This window comes from Dromaius novaehollandiae, chromosome Z, assembly GCF_036370855.1.
Source record: "Dromaius novaehollandiae isolate bDroNov1 chromosome Z, bDroNov1.hap1, whole genome shotgun sequence".
Classification (NCBI taxonomy): Eukaryota; Metazoa; Chordata; class Aves; order Casuariiformes; family Dromaiidae; genus Dromaius; species Dromaius novaehollandiae.
This window is the reverse complement of record NC_088132.1, coordinates 61,670,018-61,693,646: the sequence shown is the minus strand read 5'-3', so window position 1 is coordinate 61,693,646 and position 23,629 is coordinate 61,670,018. Positions and strand designations below refer to the sequence as shown.

The 23,629-nt window shown below is 47.9% G+C and overlaps 1 protein-coding gene and 1 long non-coding RNA gene across 6 annotated transcripts; one reads left to right on the top strand and one right to left on the bottom strand.

Moving 5' to 3' along the window:
* Positions 1–243: 243 nt before the first annotated feature.
* On the bottom strand, positions 244–14,253 carry LOC112987102 (5-hydroxytryptamine receptor 1A). Of its 4 annotated transcripts, XR_010385962.1 has the most exons (4): positions 12,902–14,252; positions 12,213–12,371; positions 632–705; positions 244–533 (listed from the first exon to the last, which is right to left on the bottom strand). XR_010385962.1 is itself a non-coding variant. In XM_064501405.1 (3 exons), exons 1-3 carry the CDS (start codon positions 14,022–14,024, stop codon positions 11,805–11,807), a joined length of 1,299 nt encoding a protein of 432 aa, XP_064357475.1. In that variant the 5' UTR covers positions 14,025–14,253; the 3' UTR covers positions 11,307–11,804. The 4 variants fall into 4 exon arrangements, 3 of the variants coding, with proteins under 3 accessions (XP_064357475.1, XP_064357476.1, XP_025962589.1); XM_064501405.1 differs by lacking the exons at positions 244–533; positions 632–705 and adding an exon at positions 11,307–11,939 and having other exon boundaries at positions 12,331–12,371; positions 12,902–14,253; XM_064501406.1 differs by lacking the exons at positions 244–533; positions 632–705 and adding an exon at positions 11,860–11,939.
* Positions 14,254–14,695: 442 nt separating this feature from the next.
* Positions 14,696–21,452, top strand: LOC135324675 (uncharacterized). Of its 2 annotated transcripts, none has more exons than XR_010385964.1 (2): positions 14,696–18,501; positions 20,176–21,452. It is a non-coding gene; the product is annotated as an uncharacterized LOC135324675 (long non-coding RNA). The 2 variants fall into 2 exon arrangements; XR_010385963.1 differs by having other exon boundaries at positions 14,696–18,798.
* Positions 21,453–23,629: the final 2,177 nt, after the last annotated feature.

Below are 23,629 nucleotides of genomic sequence, written 5' to 3'. Positions count from 1 at the left end.
GGAAATCATTAACAGGTTGTTCAACATTACATGAATGAATGTATTAGATTACACAGATAATATACCTATAAACAATAATTTGTTCTTTTATTTTTGCGAATTAGTTTGTTCTTTTATTTTTGCTAATACAGAAATTTAACCTTCATTTTAAGCATGTTTTATGTAGCAAAAGGATTTAATATAAATAAGGACTCACATGAAACACAGAGCTGTTTAAATTCTGTAAAACCTTTTTTTACAAATAGTCATACTGCAAACTGCTGCTCACTTACACCAAAGACTCGTCTTAATTAGCTCATGTGAACATCTGTGTCAGGGGAGCTTTTGCATGAATGTTTGGCGAAAGATGATTCCTCACACCAAAGCAGGCACTGCACCGGAGGAAAGAGCACATTCATCCGTAAGTAAGGTTGTCTGTCTGCTGCTGTGGGCTCTCTACTGGCTGGACAACATATCTCCTTTTAAAGAGAGTCCCCTCTAATCTGGACGCCTACACTAAGCCTGTACTAAGTGACAGAGGCAATCAGTTGCACCTGCAGATGAAGAACAGGAGATAGGCAACACTATCATGAACACTCAAAGGCAGAGCGTGCAGATGAATACTTGGGAGAAGATGCCTCATCGGACTTACCAAAGCCAGCGGCAATGCTATGGCATCAGGAGGAGGTGGGTGTCAAAATGGTACAGAGTACGTCCACGAATAGCCTGTGAGAAGAAAAAAAGAACTAACAATCCTAAGTGATACATCCACAATGAGCTGCTTGACCTGTTCTTCCCGGTAATGCACATATCTACACTTCAGCCGCTGTATAAAAGCATGTGAGTAAAGCAAGTACTCCAAGTGCTCGGTTTCCAAAACATCCTGCTCTGGAAACTACCCCTCCACCCCAAAGCTGCAAGTAATAAGACACAGATGGAGAGTCCTGTGCCCTGACCAACTTTCAAAGAAAGTGGCCAGTTTTGACTGACCCCTCTTTGCATTTTTATCGGAGGAGCAGTTTTGATACACCACAAAGCCCAGATTTGACAAAACATTCTGGAAGAAAATACGGTCTTTTGGCCATTTGCCAACCCTCTTAGATAAACTGGAAATGATTCTTGCTTACACAGCACTGCAAATCCCATGTGAAGTTCCTTTACGTGGCGTCATGTAAAGATCAGTTTCATGGAGGATTAAAACTGAGAGACATGGAGGTTTAAAATAATGTTAAACCTTTAAAAAATGCAGTTGTAAGGCACCGAAGTAACTCTGGATACAACAATGTGAAGCAACTACTTGACTGTGGTTCCTTGGCTTCACTGGCACACAGGTAATAAAATATCACTGAGTGACTTCTATGCCCAGCTGCCATTCTGGGAGGAAAATTCTTCCCCTTGGTTGTTTCCTTTTCAGACACCTCTGTAAATCCAGCTTCTGATTTGTACAATTTACGGATACAGCAGTTTTGTACCAAAAACATAAGACTTCAGAGCTGGGCAGTGTGACACATTCTTCAGGCAGCCCCCGTCTGCTGGCGTGCAGATAGCCATGCGGTCCAGCCAGCCTGATATTGAACCATTTGAATGAATGTGCTTTGACTGCCGGCCTGCCAAGTATTGCACTCATAAGCCTTCATCCAAACAGGGATAAGTGGAAAAGACTAACTGGATCTAATTCAAGATAGCAATCCATTTGTCTCTAAAGGATGGCTTCCAGCCTACAGGATACCTCACCCACAAAGGACCGAAGTGTGAGTGTCTGTAATAACCACCATATACGGTAAGCTGAAATGCATATATATGTGTACAATTTTACGACGTTTCCTCTTCACCACCAACACAGTGACTGAGATATTTCAGGCCTGTTTGTAAAGATAAATATGGGAACTGAGATTACCAGGATGAGATTGTCAACTAGGGAAAGGAGCCTAAAGAGCTGGAGGCTCCTGGCTCAGTGCAGACACACAGCCCAGCACTTGGTCTGTATTTGGAGCCTAACTAAACTGTGCGACTCTTTCTTGCCTGAAGCAATGGATTAGAAACTGAATAATTCCTCCTAACATTTAGGAACAGAGTAAGAACAGTCTTCCTCATGGTATTTCAAACCTTCTGCTACTCACACTGGCCATAAAATGTAAAGATGGAAAATTTCTCTCCAGGGAAAGGATTTGGAGCTTTTTTCCCTTCTGTCCCGCTCCACCTTGCCCCCTCAGACTGCTCACCAAAAACTCCCCTATGCAGGTTTGTTTATCTACAAGTGCACTCAGCAGTCAGCATTTTGTATCTGGAATCACTATTTCATGAATGTTATGGTCAACTTTGGAATATTTATTATGTTTTATTCTTACCATATAAAACTGATGGCAGACACTGTCAAAAAGGCTTTTTCTACATTACTTCACTCTGACTAAAAAGAATGCCAGCGTGAATGACATGTTTAATAATTGATGATTACTTCATCTAATGCTAGTGCTGAATGTGGTAGGGAAGGGACTTCCCTGCGCCTCTTCATCATTCCTTCTTCCAGAGACCGACTCTCTCTCCCAGGCTCGCTTGGCATTTGAATTTCATCCTGCTGCAATACAATTTTTATTAAACTTTAGTCTGGTGGGGGACAGGGATTAAGTGCTGATAATCTCCTGCATTCCTTCCTGCTGCTCTTGCATGCATTTAGAAGAAAGAAAGAGGAATTGTGATTCCTTTCAATTTCCTTTTTTGATGGGGAAATAGCAAAAAGGAAGGAGGTAGCACAGACTGTCCTGGCCATTATTGGTATCAAAGGGTTTAAACATGACTTTTGCTTGCTGTGCCTTGTGATTTTGATTGCAAGGATATCTTCTAGCTTCAGGAACAACACTATTTTTATCAGTCTTTTAGGCTTTCAAGCAACTTCAAGCCAAAACCCATTTTCTACTGGAATTGCTGCGAGTCTTTGCCCCTTCTGGCTGCCTTCTGCATGAGAGTCTAATCATCCCCACAGCATAGTCAAATATCCTTCCTTGAAAGGGGCCCAAAGCGCTATCCAGGCTTGTGATGAAGTAATATGTCAGTTAGAACTAGATGCTTTTTTATAATGAGGATAGTTCTTCAACAAAACTGACTTAAATGCGTATTTTTTTTATATTTCAAATTACATCTTTCAATATACAACAAAAGGGGCTAATTTTAGATTTTGAATTCAGGCTTCCTCTGACATGATTTTTTCTTCTTTCTTCTTCTTCTTTACCTGCTTCCTCTGGAAAAGAAGGATAAAGTTGCAAGGAAGGAAACACTTTTTGTTTTCTCCTGTGTGTCCTACTCCACACAGTAGATGCACCCTAACACTCATCTTTGTAGTCTTCAGTGCCAAGGGTACTTCACCTCTCATACCTCTCTCTCAACCTGAATAGCCCTTAAGTTCTGGTTTTCATTAAAAATTGACTTTGCAGGAGACTGACATTCAGCTGTGCAGTCATCGGTACCGTCGAGCGCAGCAGCACAGAACCGGCCCACGGTGCCGCAGCCACGAGCGTACGGATGAACTGCGATACTCTGTGCGGTACAACAGGAGGAATCCTAAGTGTCCGGTTTCATACGCAAACTCTTTAAATTAAAGTGATCTCTTTCAGGCTGTAACACAATGAAGAAAAGGTTACATCCCTGTGGCAGGCTGGCAGGTTTGTGCACACTTCCGTGGGGAATTACATCCAGAAGAAGGTATAAACAGTCAAGTTCACAATAAGCAGCATTTGGTATGGATCTTGCTGTCATATTTTCATTACAGTAACTACTGTCCATATTCATAAGCAGTGATGCCAAAACCAGTGGTCTTCCAGAATAATAATCACAATAGGTAGCTTTAGGACTGTAAATTTAATGGGCTACTTTGCAACACAGCGATGGCTGTAACAGGAACACTGACCAGACTACACGGTGACTGAAGATTGAAATGATAAAACTTTACATGTGCATTTTGCAGATCCACAAAAGAAAAAAATAAATAAATCTTCCTTCTGGTTGTAAAGACCTCTACTGGAGAAATATATATGAATTATTTTGCTGTCTACCATAATCTACTGTGCATTACATTATTTCACGTGGCAAAAACAGAGAGATGTTATAACATCTACGCAGTATTGACAGCTTCTGTTTGCATAAGAGAATTACTACTTTATTACTGTTACTACTACTGCTACTAACCCTCTGCATGCAATATATCCTAAAATCCACCAACAAAAGGAAAGGAGAAATTCAATAGCTCAATAAACAGGAAGTTTTTCATGCAAGGTGAGCTCTGACCATAATCATCCTTACTTGTTGAAACACAGCAGCCAGAGTTCACCAAGTTATGAGTGAAATTAAATCGTTACTTTTCATTTTTTTATTTAGCAAAATCTGATGGAAGTCCTTATAATGAAGTGTGATTGCTTCGCTTTCCATGGAATATACCACTATCCCTCCTTTTTTTTTCGTTTTTAATAAAATATAGCTACTGAAAATTAAAATGTTTACTCTAACTTGTATTTTCCAACTAGAGAGGCAAGTCATGAGTAGGACTTTCAGTATTTGAGTGAAATAATAAAAGGGATATTATGTATCATAAAGCCATGGAAGTTCTCTGTTTGTTGCAATGCAGGTGCATTTTGACTATCCCATAATCCACTGCCGGTTTTCTCCCTTAACAAGTTACTGCCCTTGCCTTCAGCGATCTAGTAGCTTCATGGGGCAGCAGCAGATTGAATGTGACTTTCTAACTATAGCTACCCTCTTCCTTGCTTTTTGTTTACAAAAGGCTACAAGTCCAAATTTAATTTATCTATTTATTTTCCACATGCTTTTCATAAATATTCTTACTTATTACAGCGATTACTCGTCTAGATGTGTAAGCCTCTGACTTTACAGTGAGGATGATGCAGTGTTCTGCGCACAGCACAGCGTTAGTGCCTGGCGGTGGGAAACGGCTCCTGCAGAAGCTACCGCGGGCTGGGACCGCGCGGGAAACGGGGCGCTGCCAGCAGGTCCCTCCCGCCGCCGCCACCGCTGCCGGGGCCTGCCGCGGCATCGCTGGGAAGGCGAGCGGGGAGACCCGGCGCACTTGCAGGGTGGGTGGAGAGTCACAGCTAGAAGCGCTGAACTATACCACAAACAGCACTGCTGCCTCAGAAATAATCGCGTTTGGACACCGATTTCATACAGCGGGGAACAGTTTAGTCAAAACACCACTTCTGTATAAAATGTACAAAGTTTTTTTATGAGCAACTGTAAAATTCTGTAACATCTGGGAATTATTTACATTCTGAACATGGCTACTGATTTTTACATTGTCATTTTTACATAATTTCCTGAGGTCAGTATTAACAACGTGTAAGATGATAGGAACTGTGTGTTTAAGTCACTAAGCACAGCTGCATTTTATTGCTTGAAACATTTTTCTAGACTGAGTGGCTCATAAAGCGGGTGATTAAATCGAGAAGAGACAAGATGTTACCTGTGTTTAATTTTAACAATTTAAAACAAATTATGTTATTAAAGGGACCTATTATGACAGATCAGATTAGGTGCACCTTCTGTTTTGATGCTATGAAAATGTTATGACAGCATGAGAAACATCCCCCACACAATCCTTAAACATTTACTTAAATTGTAGAGGGAAACACCATTTTGCCTGGCTCTGCTAACAGAGCCGCAGCTCTGGAAGGGGGCTGGGGGAGAGACCGCGAGTGCTTGTTACCCTTCATTTCCCCTGGTGCAGCCTGGCAGAGCTTCACTAGAATTTGCACAAATCTGATTCTTAAAAAAGTTTTGTGGAAGCTCAGAAGAAAATGAGGCCTCAAAGACAGATTCACAATAATTTCACTGTAGTGATTTTGAAAAACTGGAGAAGTTTTACGCAGCGATTTTGAGCAATCTGCTGACTTGCCCACAGGAAAGAGGGGGAAATCAATTTTGCAGGCTATTGAAAATGGCAGTTTCAGGCAACAAGCCCACAGATTTTCACAATAGGCATTTGTAATTGAAATAGAGTGCGGGAAATTGCCTCTTTCACCTACACAGTGTTTTCTTTAAATGCCTGTGTGCTGAACTTTAACAAAACAGGCAGCGTATCAGCTGGCTCAAGGCATAACAAACCAAACTCAAGCCTTCTGCGATTCTTCTGAAGACAGCAGCATTCTTCAAGGGAGACGTGATCCAGGTTCCTGCTTTTTTGTTTGCTATCTGGATGTTTATTCCTCTGTGCATAAGATGGTTAAAACAGCAACCCAGCCCAGCTGAGGGCAGCTTTGACCCAGTGGTTCCCAATTCTACCACCAAGTCCACTGCCGTCTAACCATAGATGCACATCACAGGAACAAAGATACATGTGATATTAGAGAAAACAGCTTCGTATCCTAAATACAGTCCCTATCAAAATGGGCAATTTGTGCACCTGTCTTATAGTTAAATGGGTTTTGCTGATTTGTTAGAGAAAATTTCCCCTATTAGAGGGTAAGAAAGAACCAGAGTCTCTGAGTATCACACACTCTCAGACAGGTAAGCCCAACCCCAAAGCAGCAAGCACCCTGCTTCCCTGAGCCATCCCAAAAGCAGGAACGCCATCCATGGATACCACCAGCCGTTTGCAGGTGTCCCCAGCCGGGACACCAGGCACCCCAGTGAGCCCAGGCTGTCCCAGGGGGTGGGAAGAAGAGACTCTGCCGCGTCCCCAGGGCAGGTGTGTGCTGCTAACTCAGGAGCCATCCGCTCCAAGGCTGGCAGGGATGGGAATTTAAAAGGAGAAGAAAAAGCCGTGTGCTGAGCCTGAGCAAAGCTGGCGTAGCTCTTAGGACTGGCTACAATAAGGGCAGAGCATAAAGTGAGCTGGAGGCAGTTTTGTACAGACATTCAACCAGATCAGACCGTCTTTGGCTCAGCCCTCGTTGTCCTGAGGCTTCCTGTAAAATAAAACGATGGGGACTGAAGGGCCACCAACCTGAAGGCAACATCCAGCCTGGCATTTCTTCTGCATGCGACATAAATTTTGTACAATCCCTGACTGAGACCAGTGTCTGGGTAAGAGGCTGAAACCGAGCCCAGACGCTTCTGAGTGTGGCCCAAGCACTGCATCTGACAGTCGGCGTGTCTGCCTTCAAACCTAAGCGTGCTTCACGTCACCTCCAGCATTCTTCCAAACCCTGATCCAAAATGAGTATCTACTCAGGTCTTGACACAACGTTTTTACAGCAAGTTTAACAGCTTCCCAAGCATTTCATAACCCATTTCAGTTCAAAAGACCTATGCTTGGACCATAGCGGTTGAAGCAGACAGATAACCAAAATACTTTTTTTTGTCCCTGAATAGTTTTAAATCATAGCCAGCCACTTAAATATCAAATTGAAAAGTGACGTTTTGCTTCTGAGCTGCTTGATCGTAGTATAATCTAGCTCATTCCTATAAAGCTGTAAGAGGTCTTCAGATTTCAGTTTAAAATCAGATCGCAGACCACATTCCCTACTGAGGGAACGTCCGAAATGCTCTAACATACACTGTATAATATTACTTCAAGGGGATTATATACAAACTCACTGAGGCCTACTTAAACCTCCCAAAACACAGCATGAATGCCAAAGAGAAGGAACAAGCTACAAGTTAAAATAGGGCACAGATAACACCTTTTTTGGCTTACATCATCTTCATCTCTTCTGTGTGTAAGTTACAGATCAGCAGAGTGGGTGTAAATAGCTCTAAGAATGTGAAAGTCTATTTGTAAAGATTATATTGACTCTGTCTAATAGCAAAATATGCTTCAAGTACTGCTTAGTACAAACAATAAAACAAGATTTTATTACAGAGGGAGCAGATACTGACTCTGCTTATGTTGTCCACATTTCCATGACAGGATTCTTGTGCCTCCTCATTTTGTTTGTTTGCCTGGGGGGATGTGTTTTCCTTTTTAAGACCCTGACTATTTTCAATAGTTCTGAGAAGCTTGGGAGCACCATCTGGATGATCATGTGCCTCTTTCTCTTTTTTTTTTTTTTTAGTCCTATCGAATTTTGCTCAGGTTTAGTAATTTTTAAAATATTTTATAATCCATCTGTTTCCCATCCCTCATTTACATTCTGCAGGACAATGTTGACAGCCTGCCAAAATGCCTTGGCACAGACATCTGCAAGGCCGGGATTTGTGGCCACACATAAGTGTTTGTAAAGCTTGAGCCGCCAGTCTTCTGCGAGCCTCAACATTTTGCTTTCGCATGAACTGAGAGAGGTAAGAAAATAATAACAAATCCTCTGTCATCCACTTCTCAAGTCAAGAAGCCACTCCCATAAGCCAAATGGTTTGACTGCATTCTAGCTGTGGGAAGTACCACACGCAGAATTTTTTTGTTTCCAGTCCAAGACGGGATTGGAAACAAGCAAGGCCATATGCTACGTATGGCCCTGCCCCGCTCTGCGGCTGGGAGTCCCCAGGCTGCTCGGGGAGAAGACGAGCTCAGCCGCAGGCAGCAGGGCAAGGCGAAGCTCGCAGCAAGGCTCACACCACCCGTCCTGAGCTGAGATCCTACCAAAGTTAAGAGAACTACAAGCCATGAAGTTTGCTGGATTTCATGATCATTTGTGAAGGGCACACCAGTGAAAAAACATGTCTAATCATGCAATATGACAAGTGTATTTTTACCAGGTCTACCTGGCATACAGGATAAGGAAATGGCATATGGGATAAGGAAAAGAGCCCATGGTGTGCTAAGGGGGAGAGAGAAGCCCAACGGGGCCGTTCTGGACCCAGCAAACCAGCGCTGAGCAGTGCTGCCTGCACGCAGCTCTTATTGTAGCTGTAACCTGGCGGCTGAAATAAACCTTGTTTTACAGCCTATTTATTGTGTGTATCATCTTTCCCTTCTTCTGTTTCTAGCCGTGAGTTGGGAGACTCTTCAAAACTACATAAAAATACCTGTCTAAGGGACAGCCCTTGAGCATTACTGATGACTACAGGTAAATGTTTTCATTAGTCACAGTAAGAAACTCCTCTAAGACTATACTTGAGACAAACAGCTTCCTTGCCATTTTGTTTGGTACCCCTTCTCTTTCCCCACATTTAGGATACAGTTTTAACTGCTGCCATCATTTCAGGATAAGCAGGTCCTTTGGAACAGTATCTTGTGCTTGTGTTGCTTCCCTCATATTCAGATTAAAACTTCCATCCCAGCACAACAGTTTTGTTGTGAAGGTATGATGGCTATGACAGCTTTTAGATTTTGCAGAGCCCCCACTAGGACTGATCCGGTGCTTCAGGATAGCCATTTTTTAGTTTCTTCAGCCATATTTGAAGAGGTAGTAGCCACCCAAATTCTTAAAAATGCTTCTCTGAGCATGCAAGAAACAGAAGTTCACTGCCAGCATCATTTTGATTTCTTCTCTTTGAAGGGTGAATTTTTTGGTTCTGTGTTTCCATGTAAGATTCACAATGTTGCCCCGAGCAATGTTTAGAGCAACATTTCAAAGTGCAGATTCAAAAGAACAGATTTTTAACTAAGAGGACACGGAGGGACAGGGAACTGTTTTGGGGGGTGGTTTTTGTTGTTGTTTTTACCAGATCTATAGCATGTTTTTATCAGGATAGGAAAGGCAGGAGAAAATGAGGGAGGAGATGAGGGAAGAGGGTTAACTGTTTGCATAGGAAGATTTTTATTTAAATTGGTGAAATTACACAGTCATAAAGCCCATTTTACTCTTTGCACAAATATGGATATGCCAGCACATGTCCTTCCCTTCCTCCTACCCCTTTCCTCTCCTCCGTCCCACCCATGAGAGTTGGCCGGTGTAGGTGTGCAGGGACAGCTCTGCCAATACACCACTTCAGATGTGGATTCAGACCCTAATTCAGCCTGGACTGGAGCCACAGAGCATATGAAATTCTAAGTTATGAGACTTTCTTCTGGTTTTAGAGAAGTCTAAAGAAGCATTTTTAAGGGCAGAAAATGTTAAAACATCTATATCTCTACCTGTCCTTGGGATTAACAGTTGACTCCAGTTGTTAAAACTCAATTTTCTGCAGCTCTGTTTGAGGCATAAAAGCTTTTGCTTGCCATTTGGATTTTTCTTTATTCATTGCTTGAGCTTCCGTGGGCCTTTTAAAACCAAAACGAAGCTAGCTAAGATGTGAGGAGGCTGCTCGTTAGTGGAGCAAATCCAATACTGCCACGAACCACAAATATTGATTTGATGCAGAATCGATTTCTCCTTTTAAAAACACTAAGCCCTCTGTTTGCTTGTTTCTGTTTAATCTGGGCGGAAATCAAGTTAGGCGTGTGAAGACGACAGCACGGGCACAAAGCGCCCGTCCCCGAGAGCAGGCTGCGTCTTCCCGCACCCCGGGACTTGAAGCCGGCCCGGAGACGCCTCCCCGCCGCCCCGACGGCGCCGCCGGTCCCTGCGCGCCCGAGCCGCCTCCCCGTCCCGCGCCGTTTCGGCTCACTGACCGGCCGAGACGTGGTCGCCCGCCGGGTCGCCACCGGCCTCGCTTCTTTCCCCGGCCGGGAGAGGCCGGGAGGGCGGCGGGGACGCAGGTGCCGCTGCGGCGCGTCCCCCCGAGCGAGGCGGGCGCCCGCCCGGCCGCAGAGGCGCCGTCGGACGGGCCGGGCGGCTCCCACGGCGCGGCGCAGGCAGCAGGGGCTTTCTCGCCCGAGCGTCGCCGTTCCCCCCCCCCCCCCCCCGCCGCGGGCACAGCGCAGCGTTGCCCCTCACGTCGGGCACGAGCGGTTCAGCGAGCGGTTGCCCAGCCGGAGACCCGGGGCTCTCGCCCCGAGGGCCGCTCGGGAAATAGCGCAGCTCTGCAGCCGCGGAAAGAAAGCGATGCACAAACCTGCCGGCCCTGCCCCGGGCGGAGCAGCCTCCCCCGCTCCCCCCAGCTCGGGACCCGCTCTCTGAAGCGCAAACTGGGGAGGCAGCAGAGGGGGGGTGAGAGGGGCAGGGGGGCGCAGGACCTGCCCCCCCACGCCGCACTGACCGGCGGGGCTCCGCCGCAGGGACCTCGCGGCCCGCAAGGGCGCTTGCGCTTCCACAGCTGGGATCGCTGCCGGGGAGTTTGCAGAACAGGGAAAACGCGCAAAAACGCGCCTGCGAGCGCCCACGGGACTGGAGAGGCGGGGGGGGGGGGGGGGGCGGCCCCGCTGCGCCGCGCTCCCGGCCGGGCCCCGCTCCCCGCCCCGGCTGCGCGGGCGAGCGGCGCTGCCCCGCCGAGGTGCGGCCGAGGCACGAGGCACCCGAGCGCTGGGGAGCTGTGTGTGCTGCTTAAGCGCTGCAGACTCACTCTTCTGGCGCTCAGAGGCCATCTAGGACCCACGTGGTTCGGAGTGATCAAAGAGGAGATAAGATCAAAGATCACTTTAATTGCGAAAATGAGGTCAGATCAGATTTTCAGAAAATCAGCTCTGTATTTGAGGCTGTTAAAAGCTCTATTGTCATTTAATGTAAGCGGCTTAAGTTCAGAAATGACTGGACACTTACATTCACGTGACGCACAGATTTAACATTCCCTTTTACCGATAGGAAACACAGATTACACCGAACTAAACAGGAAAAAATATATATATTTGGTCAAGCAGCCGAGTTCAGGCGACCCGCCGCGGAGGCAGGCAGCGGCCAGCCCCTGCGGGCGGCACGGGCCGAAACGGGGCGGGGGGGGGGGGGGGCTGCCAGCCCTGCTGCCCCCCAGCCGGAGCGAAGCGGTGAGAGGGCAGCACCCCGGGACTTGCAGGGGAGAAGCGGGTGGGGGCCGCCGGCACCGGCCCGGCCAGGGCGGGCCCTGCTTGGCGCTCCCTGCGCCTGGCCTGGAGAGCCCCCCCGGTCTGCTCCCCCCCCCGGCGCTCAGCCCCTCCCCGCCGCCGCTGCGCGCACATGGCAGTGTTGTGGTTCACTGCTGCGGGTTTGCTCCGAGGGAGACGTGCCGCAGCTGGCTGCCTCCGACGCGGCCGCCACGTCTCCGGAGAAACTTTCGGGCGTCTTAAAAAAAAAGAAAAGAAAAGAAAAGAGAAGAAAAGAAAGCCCCGCGCCGCTACTTCGCAGGCTGCCTAAACTCCCCGCACCACCCCAGAGGCGGTCGCACAGCGCCAAGCGCTCCCTTCGGGGGAGACCCGCAGGCCGAGGCCCCACGGAAAGCCAGCTCCGTGTGACCACGCGTGCGGGAGTCACTTCGCGTTCACCCCGTCCCCTCCCGGTGCAGGCAGGGCAGCCCGCGGCACCGCAGGGCCCAGCGCCGCGGTGCTGCCGAGGTACCTTGCAGGGCTGCCGCGTCTCCCCAGCGCAAATCCGCTCGCCAGCGTCAGCGCCCGGCAGCGCCGGGCCCGGAGCTGCTTCCTCCACTCCCAGAGTCGCCTTCGGGCTTCGGACTTACCGGCCGGACCGGGCCGGGCTCGGAGCTCCCCGCCGTCTTCTCTTAAATCCGAGAAGAAAAACCGACACGGCGGTGTTCTGCATAGGGTGGTTTATTTTTACCGATGCTACTCGGGCAGACAGCGTGGTTTACAGCGACCACAAGCAAAGACCTGCAAACCCCACGTCTACCCGAAACGACGGAGGGGAGGGAGGCGCCGGGAGCGGGGCCGGCGGGGCGAGAGCGGCCCCGCTCCCCGCCGCGTCGCAGCCGCCGGGGGCTCGCGGGAGGCGGCCGGGCCCCCCCGCCGGAGCGGGGCCGGGCGGGGGCCGCACGCCCCGGCGGGGAGGGCGGGCGGACGGACGAGCGGCAGGAGGCCCCCGTGCCGTGCCGCGCCGTGCCGTGCCGCGCCGTGCCGTGCCGCGGCGGAGCGGCGGGCTTCACTGCCTGCAGAATTTGCACTTGATAATTTTCTTAAAAGCACTTTGGAAGTCCTTGTTGAAGTAGGCATAGATGACGGGGTTGAGGAGGGAGTTGGAGTAGCCCAGCCAGTTGATGACTGCCCCCAGCCACTCGGGCATGTAGCACTTACTGTCACAAAAGGGCAGGACCAGCGCCACGATGAAGAAGGGCAGCCAGCAGAGGATGAAGGTGCCCATAATGATGCCGAGGGTCTTGACAGTCTTCCGCTCCCGGGACAGAGCCGTCCGCCGCTTGGCCTCCGCGCCCCTCTCGTTGCGCCGCTCGGGGGCGGGCGCCGGCGGGGAGCCGCCCGCGGCGCTGGGCAGCGGCAGGTGAGGCTTGCAGGGGCCGGCGCAGTGCCGCACCTCCACGACGGCCAGCGCGGCCCCCTCCGCGCCCCGCCGCGCCGCGCCGTTGGCACAGGCGGCGGGCAGGGGCTCCGCAGTCCGGCGCCAGCCCCCGCCGGGCTCCCCGTTGCTCTTGGGCCGCAGCGCGGCCGGGGAGAGGGTGAGGCAGGTGTCGGCCGTCCTCTTCCTCTCGGCCTTCTTGACGGTCTTGCGGATCCTGAAGCGGGCCGCCCTGAAGATGCGGCCGTAGAGCACCAGCATGAGGAGCAGCGGGATGTAGAAGGCGCCGAAGGTGGAGTAGATGGTGTACCCGTGGTCCTTGCTGATGGTGCAGGCGTCGGGGTCCGAGCGGTCCTCGGGCGTCCTCCAGCCCAGCATGGGCGGGATGGATATCAAGAAGCCGATGAGCCAGGTCAGGCTGATGAGCACGGCGGCCCGCCGCGGAGTCCGCTTGTTGACATAGTCGATGGGGTCCGTGATGGCCCAGTACCTGTCCAGGGCGATGGCGCACAGGTGCAGGATGGAGGAGGTGCAGCACAGCACGTCCAGGGAGATGAAGATGTCGCAGGTGACCTGCCCCAGCGTCCACTTGTTCAGCACCTGGTAGAGGGCCGCCATGGGCAGCACCAGCACGGACACCATGAGGTCGGTGACGGCCAGCGAGCCGATGAGATAGTTGGCCACGTTTTGCAGCGAGCGCTCCAGGGCGATGGCCGCGATCACGCAGGCGTTGCCGCTCACGGCGCACAGGATGAGCGTGCCCAGCAGCAGCGAGGTGAGCAGCTGGTAGCCCAGGGTCACCTCGGCCAGGCCGGGGCCGCCGGCGCCCTCGGGGGAGCGCCCTGGGGAGGTAGTGCTGTTGGACACATCCATGCCGGGCGGGGGGGCCGCTCCGGGCGGCGGCATGGGCAGAGGCGCCGGTCACTCGCGGGCTCCCCTGGCAGGAGGCATCGCCGCCCCGTGCGCTCTGGCCGCGCCGGCCCCCCGCCGCCCCTCCCTCCCCTATATAGCGCGGCGGGAGGCGGCCGAGGCGCGGAGGACGGCGGCTGGCGGAGCCGCCCCGCGCCCGCCCATCCCGGCTGCCGCGGCCCGGCGCGCAGCCCCGGGGGGCGGCGGGGGCGGCGGGGCGGACCGGACCGGACCGGACCGGACCGGACCGCGCTCCCTCCCGCCCCGGCCCCGGCTCCGGCAACAGCACCGGCTCCGGCTCCGGCCCCGGCTCCGCTCGCCGCGCCGCCGCGCTCCGCGCCGCTCCGCTCCCTCCTGCGCTGCCGCTGCGCTCTCCCCTCGCCGCCTGCCTCCCTCCTCCTTCCCCTCCCCTTCCGCCCCCGCCATCCCGCCCCTCCGCGGGGGGGACTCGCCGCTGGCGGGCCGGGCGGGGGCGGCGCGGAGCCCCCGGGACCCCGGGCGGCAGCTCGGCGCCGGCGGCTGGGGGCTGCCCGCGGGGCCAGGCGGGGCGCTGCCTGCGCGGAGGCGCCGCCGGCCGCGCCAGCCCCACGCGCGACCACGCGCGGCTCCGCGCTGCCCCCCGCGGAAACGCGGCGCTGTGGGGCGCCCAGGCCGGGAACCGCGGCGCAACGCGCTGCTGAAACCGCTGTCCCCCGAGGCACCGCAGAGCAACAGGAAAGGAGAACATCGTGTGACGGTTCCTCCCGCAAGGAGGGGGACAGGCTGAGCCTGGAGGGGGGCGAAATGAGAAAAATATCTCTGGGAACGACCTTGAATAAAGGAGAGCGTCGGACTGGCACATCGTAAGTCAATCAGCTAATACCCAGTAAATAGCCCAAACAATCGAAAACCTGGGAAACATCCTCGGTCACTTACAGAAAAACAAAGTGTTGTGACTGACAGCTTTAACTTTACTCTCCGCGGAAGCCGAGAGCAAGCCCCGTGACACAAAGTTATGAGGCAGGCTTTCTACTCTCTTGCGGCTCAGTGTTTTTGATGATATTAGAGCATCTTTCACTCCAGTTTGCACTTGTGCCATGCAAACTCAGAAAACGCAGAAAGCCAAATAAGTAATTGCTTAACTGCACGGCTTGGCCAGACTCTATCTTAATCACACTGGCGATGAGGACCGCAGCGGCAGGCTCTGCGCACACAGTCAGGATTCTCCATCTTCTCTGCGGGCGCTTAAAAATGCGGCTGAGTTCGTAACTTCACAACAGTTGGGCAGATTTCGGTCAGCTCCTCTCCACGAGAAGACCTGGCCGCCTTTGCCCACCTCCAGGCTTGCAACCTCTGCGGTTTTAAACGGCCAAGGCACAGAGAGGGGCTGGCTAAGCCGAGCTGCACCCTGCGTATCCCTGCGTTAGCTGATCGCACCCAGGTCTGCGCGCTCTTGAATGGTGCCCGCACAGGCGGGATGCGGACAAGCCCGGACGCGTCAGTGACCGGCATGTAAGGGTGCTTCGTGCCCTCCCTACCCGGGCCTGCTATTCCCTCCGCTGCGTCTCCTGAAATGCCAGGGATGGCATGAAAAGCACGGCTGGCTCCTGAGCAACTGGCCACTCGCAGCCCCTTTCCCTTCACTGAAATGGAAGTGTGTCCTGGCTGCTTGGAGCCGGCTCGGCCCGAGGAAGAAAGCGCCGGGCGGGAGGCACAAGCCCTGCGCGGCCCTGCGCGGCCCTGCGCGGACGCGCCGTCAGCCTGGCGACGCCTCGGGACCGCGGGGGCGGCGCGTTTGGGAGCGCACGGAAGGCTCGTGCAGCGACTGCTCTCAGGGGTGTCTCGCACTACCATGGCCAAGCGAAGTCAACCCCAGCCGCTTTCTGCCAAGGACAAGCAGCGGGGCCCCTTTTGGCTTGAAATCTTTCAAACCGGCTCTACTTTTCGGATTTTTTCCCCAGCCACTGAAAGTCATTTCACCCTGAATTAAATTGAGAGGCAATTTAGGCAACCATGAAGGAAGGGGAGGGAGCAGGAGGTGAAAGATATAGACGAAGGGAAAACTCACTCTTTTGATGTGATAGCATCTTTAATCCTACTAAGCATTTAAACAGCAAAATGCTGTTTAAACTTTTAAACAACTGAATGAGGTGCTAATGTGTTTAGAGAACCTAGGTGAAGCAGCTAGGGAAATCCTTAAAGAAAAGTCATAGTCTCATAAAATCCGAGCTGACTTGAGAGCAAATGAAACCCTAACACTGCACAACTTTAAAAAATTCAATTAAAATATTAGTTAATGTTATTCAGTTATGACGTAGCTGCAGCAAACAGGAGCAACTGCAGCAAAACTTCAATACGTACAAAAAGAAAAAGCATTAACAATCATGGCAGAAGGGGCTTTCTTTTGCCATTCCGTTTTACACACTTCAGAAATGGGAAGGGCTACGCTCGATGCTCTCAGATCATGACTGTTTTTATCTATCTGCCAGAGAGAAACTGGAATGTTACAATTTGATTGCAGTGTTTTGTTCATGCGGTTGCATGTTACACTTCGGTTTGAAAAGCATTTGTTTTTTCTCCATTCAGAAGGATAAAATACAGCGCTTGTGTTAAAAATGAACCTACACTCCGCTAGTGGTTCCAGCGGGAACGAGCTTTACCAGGGAGCTACGGGAATGAGTGTTTTCGGTTCACTGAAACCGATCCAGTATGTGCAGCTTTCTGCGGGAGAGCTCCCAAACAGGTGGAAGAGAAGATTGCCGGGAGACAACCTACCAACCACGGCCTTCCTGAATCCTCGCATTAGGTACCTCGGAAATAGAGCCAACAGAAATTAGCACCGCTCCACTCTGTTCAAAAACCTTTTGAAGAACAGCTATAACTTTAAAAAGCGGAAAAGAGAATAGGAATTTTGTGCCTGAGGGGACTCTGCCATTGAACCCTCTCTCCTCCATATCAGCACACACATTTTGCTATGAGAGACCCACTTCAGAATACCTGCTTCACACATTTCACTTTTCATAAACCACAAAACGTATCACAATACTCTCTAGCAACTTTAAGCTTTGTAGTGCAACAGGCCAAAAACTATACAAAGGGAACAGAAAAGTTTAGGGGCATTGCTGGTGTTGCTCTCAGCCAGATGAATCTGGAGCAAAATGACTCCAAATCTGGCACTCTGTTTAGTCCTGACTGTGAGCAAGATGAGCCAGCCAGGAACCGAAGTGGCTTACAAAACCAGCAGCAGAATCATTCCCTGTGTCCTGTCTCTAGCTATGGCCAGATCCTGAAGCCCTAGAGGACATCCAATTTATGTATCAAGAGGGGAGAAAATCCCTCTTCAAGCCAACATTTTAGTCTCCTTGGAATTAATACAGTACAAATTCCGTGCAATAGCACAATAAACAAGCCTAAATTTCCAACTTCTGGATCACCACTGAGTGCTATCTCACTATCTTTTCCCTAAACTTATTAAGTTCTATCTTAAAACATTTAAGGTTTATTTGTTGATTTTCAGGGGGCTATATAAAAACTTTTCTCCTGATTAGAAATCTTTCAAAATGTATTATAATTCCCTGGCTGGTCGTGTACCACTCTCCTCTACTTTGCACGGTTCTTTCCACATCCTTGGCCTTTACTTTGAATCACAGCTGGCACTAAGCAGAGGCGAAAGTGAGCTCAGTCCTGCTAAACCACTCAGCTGTTTCTGTACCCTCTTCTCTAGAGCTCACCTTCTCCTTGGGCTCAGGGCTGATCCGCTCCGGCCCACGGGGCCACGTACCCGAGCTCAGGCCCGGCGAGATTTGTTAGCTCTGGTGCCAGCCATGCCAAAGCAGCTCAGCTGTGCTGCTCCCTGGCTTCAGCAGGTCTGGGGAGCAGCACAGCCAGCTCCACACGCTGCTGACTCCGTCAGGCCTCTGGTGGCTCTGCACCGAGCCCGGTCAGGTTCCTGCTCCCTCTTCATTGCTCTGTTTATTTTGTTAGAACCCACTATATAATGTGGGCCCCATAACCCAGAGGAATAACCTGAATGATGGAGGAATAACCACTGTCTCAGAATATTAGCAAGTCAGTCCATTATGTTCCCATGTTATTAACCACGTTTTCCATTACCTCAGATATTCCAGTTGCCCCTATCATCCCAGACAGTGATGCGTTGACTGCAATTTCCACTGTCCTATTCTCATCTCATTCATTTACCTTATCACTACTCTCATGTTCATCATTTTTATTAAAACCAGACACAAAGTAGACACCTAAGTATTTATATGCCTTTTTCTGCCAAGAGCTTACAGTAGTACCTGAAATTATAGCATAACTCAGCATAACCCACCGCACAGTCTCAGAAGTAACACAACAGGAGGTGATCTTTCTTTTCCCCCAAATGAATGCATGTTACGTATATCCAAATGGCATCACTGAAGTGAAGCTGTTACTTGTGATGCCCTGCTACCCTTATGATGGGTCAGTCTTTATGCGAGCCTAGAGATTTAAGGTGAGTTTTAAATAAGGTTCACTTTAGTATTTTTATTGTATGGGGGAGAGGGATTTTCAAGCATATTTGTTATTCTGGAAAAACTTCAGTTTGGGCTAAATCTTCTGCCTTGTCCCTTCTGTACCCAGTGCAGCTATGATAAGGGAAGATCTGCAATATTGTCTGTTAACCATCTGCGTATTTTCTTGATACTTAAGCTGCTGAGCATGGACTTGATTCCTGAGAAACTCTGGGAAATCTATTTAGTCAACTCTAATCATGCTGCGGAGAAGAAAGCGATGTTCCCACGACACACAGGTTTTTATCAGCACATCTCGTGTGTCAGAGGCAAGGGAGAGCAACATACAGAGCTGGTGCACTAGGAGCTGGTCTTTGTGAGGGAGCATTTTGTAGCTGGTGAAGAATCACCTGTGTGGTGCAATGCAGTCCTGGGAATCCAGAATCTGGCTAAATGCTTTTTAAAAAGCTGTAGCCTGATATTTGTAATTGAATTAAAAATATCACCTCAAAAGTATTTTTTCCCCCAATGAAGTTTGCAAAATAAATCATCCTAATAATATCCGCTATACAGTTCTAAAATTGCTGACTAGTGCTGAGCAGCTTCTTGGTTAAATCGGACTTTTCCTAGTAGCTAATTAAGATTATTCCATCTGTTTATTTAACAATCACATTCATCTTATAAAAAAATATACAACTGGCTGAAAGCACTTGCTGACAATACATACTAGATTCCAGTAATATTCTAGATCTTAAGCATTTTTTCCAGGTATTAAAGAATATTTGCATGATTGTTTAAACAAGTACCGTCGATTCAGTCCAACCTTTGCAAGCATTTTTTAAGCTTCCTACTTTATTTTTTCACTTACTAGTTACTTTATTTAGTATTTTTAATGAATACATTCAAGCTTTTTGATTTGTTCCTCCCATCCCCACCACAGAAACATTATAAAATAACTTCTAAATGAGAAGGAACTTTATACAATGAGCAGCTTAAGGAGAATTATGCTCAGAAGATTTTTACTGCAATAGCCATTTTTCCAGCTTACATATATATGTTTTATCACTCCAAAAGAGACAAAATAAGAGAGAAATTATGTTGGACTAACAATGAGTTAAGAAAAACATCTTCTCCTTTCCTTAGCTAAACTTCTACAGGTGTCAACTTTGGATATTTGACTAAACTAAACCAGTTTATCATTATTTTCCAATATAAAATTAATGTACTTGAATCTTTCAGCTTAGTTTTAAGATTCATAAAGCTGAGGACTTCCTCTATTGTTATTATGTCAGAGCTTTCATACTACACTAGAGATCAAAAATAAATTATGTAGGATCATTGTCTCCTTAATTAATAAAGATATCAGTTCCAGTTCAAACATCATTGCTTATAAAGGATACAAACTCTACTGTTTGATGCATACTTCAAGACTGGAATTCAATAGTATTGATTGGAGTTCAATAGTATATTAATTCAAGGATATTTTTTTCAAAAAAAGATTTTTTTATGAATGACTTTTAATCTGTTTACATTAAAATGAATATAAAATTATTATTTTAAAAATACTATATGGAAAAAGCAGAGTTGATGCATAGGAATTAAATTTTAGGAAGATCTGATCTTTGGAGACTAACTTTATCCCATTAACTGAGAAACAATTTATTTTATCTATACAGAGACAAGTCATGCCTAACCACAGAGCCTTACTGACTGCCTTTAAAGAGTGACTTGACAAGGACCACGAGGACACTGTGTTTCCTGCTCTATTAACCTCCTTTACCTATGGCATTGGCTGGCAGAGTACTAGACCACCAAGCCTTCTCAGGAACCTGGGGCCCCGTTCATGGAGGAAGGTTCTTGTCTTTGCGGGAAGTAAATGTGCTCTTGAGGAATTAATTGGCTGAAAAGCTTTTCTTTCTTTTTATGAATGTGTCGCCTAGTAGAGGCAACTGCTGGTGCTGAGGCAGGTGGGAGTCTTTGGCCAGGGACAGGGTGGAAGGCAGGACTGCCCTCCAGCAGCAGCCCACACTGTCAGTTTACAGTAACTGTGGAACAGAAGGGCAGGCTCATTGCTGCTGCTGCCCATTAACTTTTAAGCGCCCTGCTAACTAGCAGAGTTCAGGCTTAAGTTAAGCATCTGGGAGTCCTACATAACAAAGGGAGTTCAGAGAGCCTCAAAAAATTGATTCATAAAAGCTGGCACATTGAGTGTGAAGCCTTCCAACTCTTTTCATTGCAAATTATAGGGAGAGGATGGTTGTTTGATCTGTTTTTAGCAAAGTAGTTCAGGCAGCTATATCTACCAGCAGAGCTAGAAACCTCAAACTATTTTCTAGTAGTTAAAAGAATACTGGTTCTTGAGTATAAGGTGATGGGAGGGACCGCTACCATCTCCTCTTGCTTATATTTTGAATGGCATTCGCTGGATTGGGCCCCAGAGGCCAGGGAGTCTCTGTTCTGTCTCTATCCATCCTATCTGCCAGTCAACATTCGCTTTCCAGTTGCAATGGTCATCCAAATTCTCTCACTGCAGTGTATGCAATCACTAAATCAGATTCAAAATAAGTAAAACTTTTTCTGGCAAAAGATCATCTAGTTATTAGTTCCTCCCATTTAATCTTGTCTGATCCAATGGGGTCACATTTTGGGGCCCTCAATGCTATCTGACTGACAGGGCCTCCCGTGGAGTCTGTAAAGTACAGTTGCAATGCATGGTATTTGCTAAAACTTTCAGGAATCTCCATCTACAAGCAGCGCTCTTGTGGATCTAAATTTTGTCCATGGGCACATAAGTTGCAGTAATGAAGGTAGTTGTAAAGCTAGCCCTTATGACTTTTGTTAGATGCTGTCTCCAACTACCTTACACCCAAGAACTCAGCATTAGAGCACTAGTATCTTTACTACTACAAAACAAAATCTGAGAACAAGATGTTAATAAAGTTCTGACAAACCAGTCCCTTCATCTCTATTCTTTACAATAATTTTATCTCCGTAACTGTTCATACGAAAGAGTCACAATGTGTTTTATGTCTCCTGTACATCATGTATCCCTCAAGATCTTCACATTTTTTTCTTCCTAACACACATTTTATGTTAGTCATGTACCTGTACTCTGGTGCAATACATAATTGCATTACTGCCAAGAAGCATAGAATTATGTCTCTGAGAGAAACAATTCATTTCTTCCTTTCCACTTGTCCAGAGAGGAGAGTAAACTGCCAGTTCTTAACTGTTTCTGTCCATCTCCTCAAGAGGAAAAAGCAGTATGGCAAAAATCTCTTTCCTCCTCCCTGTCTGAATCCTGGGAGCAAGGCTCTGTGGGGCATTCTTCCCTCCCCTGCCCACCACTCTAACCAGGTGAGCCAAGACTCAACCTAGTTTATTCACTAAAAATCAATATATAAAAGTTATTCTTAGATCTTTCTAAAGACAGTTCCATGAAAATTAACACTACAGCCATATATTTCATGTATCTGTTCACTTTGTATCAGTTCTTTTCTACATCATATTCCTTGTTCAGTAAGAAATCAGTATTGTGATATCGCCCTTGAATTCAGTTGCGTTGTGCCTATTTTCCATTTCTGTTTCCATGCGACTTTGGTAAGCAATTATGCTGGCTAAGGCTTTTGAAAGGAAAAAGAGAGTAAATTGTTTTCTGCACAAATGCACAAATCTGTTTTTGTTTATTCTGATGTCAGAGTAACATTGCCATCATGGGGATAAATTAACTTGTATTTGATTATTACAAGACAATGAGAGAGACTAGAGCTGAAGAAGAAGATATTTATGACTCTTTGTGTTCGCAATAATATGATTCAAGTTAATAATCTGTTTGGCTCTAAACCACATAACAGAGGATCACAGGGGAAAAAATGCCCATTAGATTCCTTACACAGCTCAAATTGTGGATGTTCATTTAGGGGTTCATATTCTAAACATTTTCCTCTGCGGGCACTTCCATCTGCTCACTCACTAAGTGACAGGTAAGTATGTAAGGTTCAAAAAACAGGGAGAAAATTCTGTCCTGTACTTCTGTCACCAGAAAACCTGCCTTTTAACTTCCGCAGGGTTAGGGCACTGTGTCTGGCTCTTCCAGACACTAAAGTGCAATTTTTCTTTCAATCTACAAAAAGTCATATAAATTGGATTGAAATTACTGAAATCCAAGGGGCTCTGTCAGGATAACTCAGGAGGAGGTTTGGTCTCATCACTTTTATTCTGAAGCCCAGGTAGGCTAAGTGCAGCCTGCAGCTGGGAGAAGCTCCACTCACTGAGACGAGTGATCCATCTCCACCCGTATGTGGCCAGAAACAGGAAGCTCAGAGGAAGGCGTAAAACCCCACTGTACAATTCTGCACAATATACCTATTGGGGAAATTACTGAAAGATTCCCTAGTCCCTCACAGTTCATGATTAATGTATGTCTGAAAACAAGTGAGCATCTATTCATATCTCTTTATATATATTTTTACCCTAATGTAATTAAGGTCATAAAAATGTCAGGTTCAAAGAGAAAACATACTTTGCTCTTGGCCTTTATTCCACATTTGGCAATGAGTTGAATAGTTCAATTATGTGTTGTGTAAAGGATTATAAATGAGTTTTTACATTTTTATTAGCTAACTTTTTATTTGTGTATGAAGAAAAGCCTGAAATACCTTCTCTATCCATTTTCTTAACTACCTCTGTGATGCCTCTGTCTAACAAGGTTCTGTCTGAACAGAATTACTCCAGTCTTTTCTCATCATATGGAAGCTTCTCCAGCCCTCTAAGCACTTCTTCTCATAACCTGGACTGCCATGTTTTTGTCATTTCTCTTGGCAGCCTTGCCCAAGGAGAACTAACTTTGTGAAGAGGGTCTGTAAAGTTATATCTTTTTCCTGACAGAATTCATTTCAGTAAATGTGATTTTTTCACTTGGGCAACTAATTTACTTATTGCTTTTAGTCACACTGTTCAGAAGAGTATTATCAGGAATTAGTACTATAGGCTGTGTTTCTCTCTTCTTGCACTAGCTTACTGCATGCATATAGAGTTTGGAGCAAACTCCTACTTCTGTATAATAATTCAGTTTCTCTTGCATCCTTCTTTCTGATATTTACATAGAGAAATGGCTTCCAAGCCTTTTTT

Coding starts and splice junctions, on each gene's coding strand:
- LOC112987102 (XM_064501405.1), bottom strand. CDS start 14,024: ATGCCGCCGCCCGGAGCGGCCCCCCCGCCCGGCATGGATGTGTCCAAC. Junction 12,372..12,901: donor GGTCCTGCCCTTTTGTGACA/GTAAGTGCTACA, acceptor CTCGGATTTAAG/AGAAGACGGCGGGGAGCTCC. Junction 11,940..12,330: donor AGCCCGGCCCGGTCCGGCCG/GTAAGTCCGAAG, acceptor TTTTTTTTTAAG/ACGCCCGAAAGTTTCTCCGG.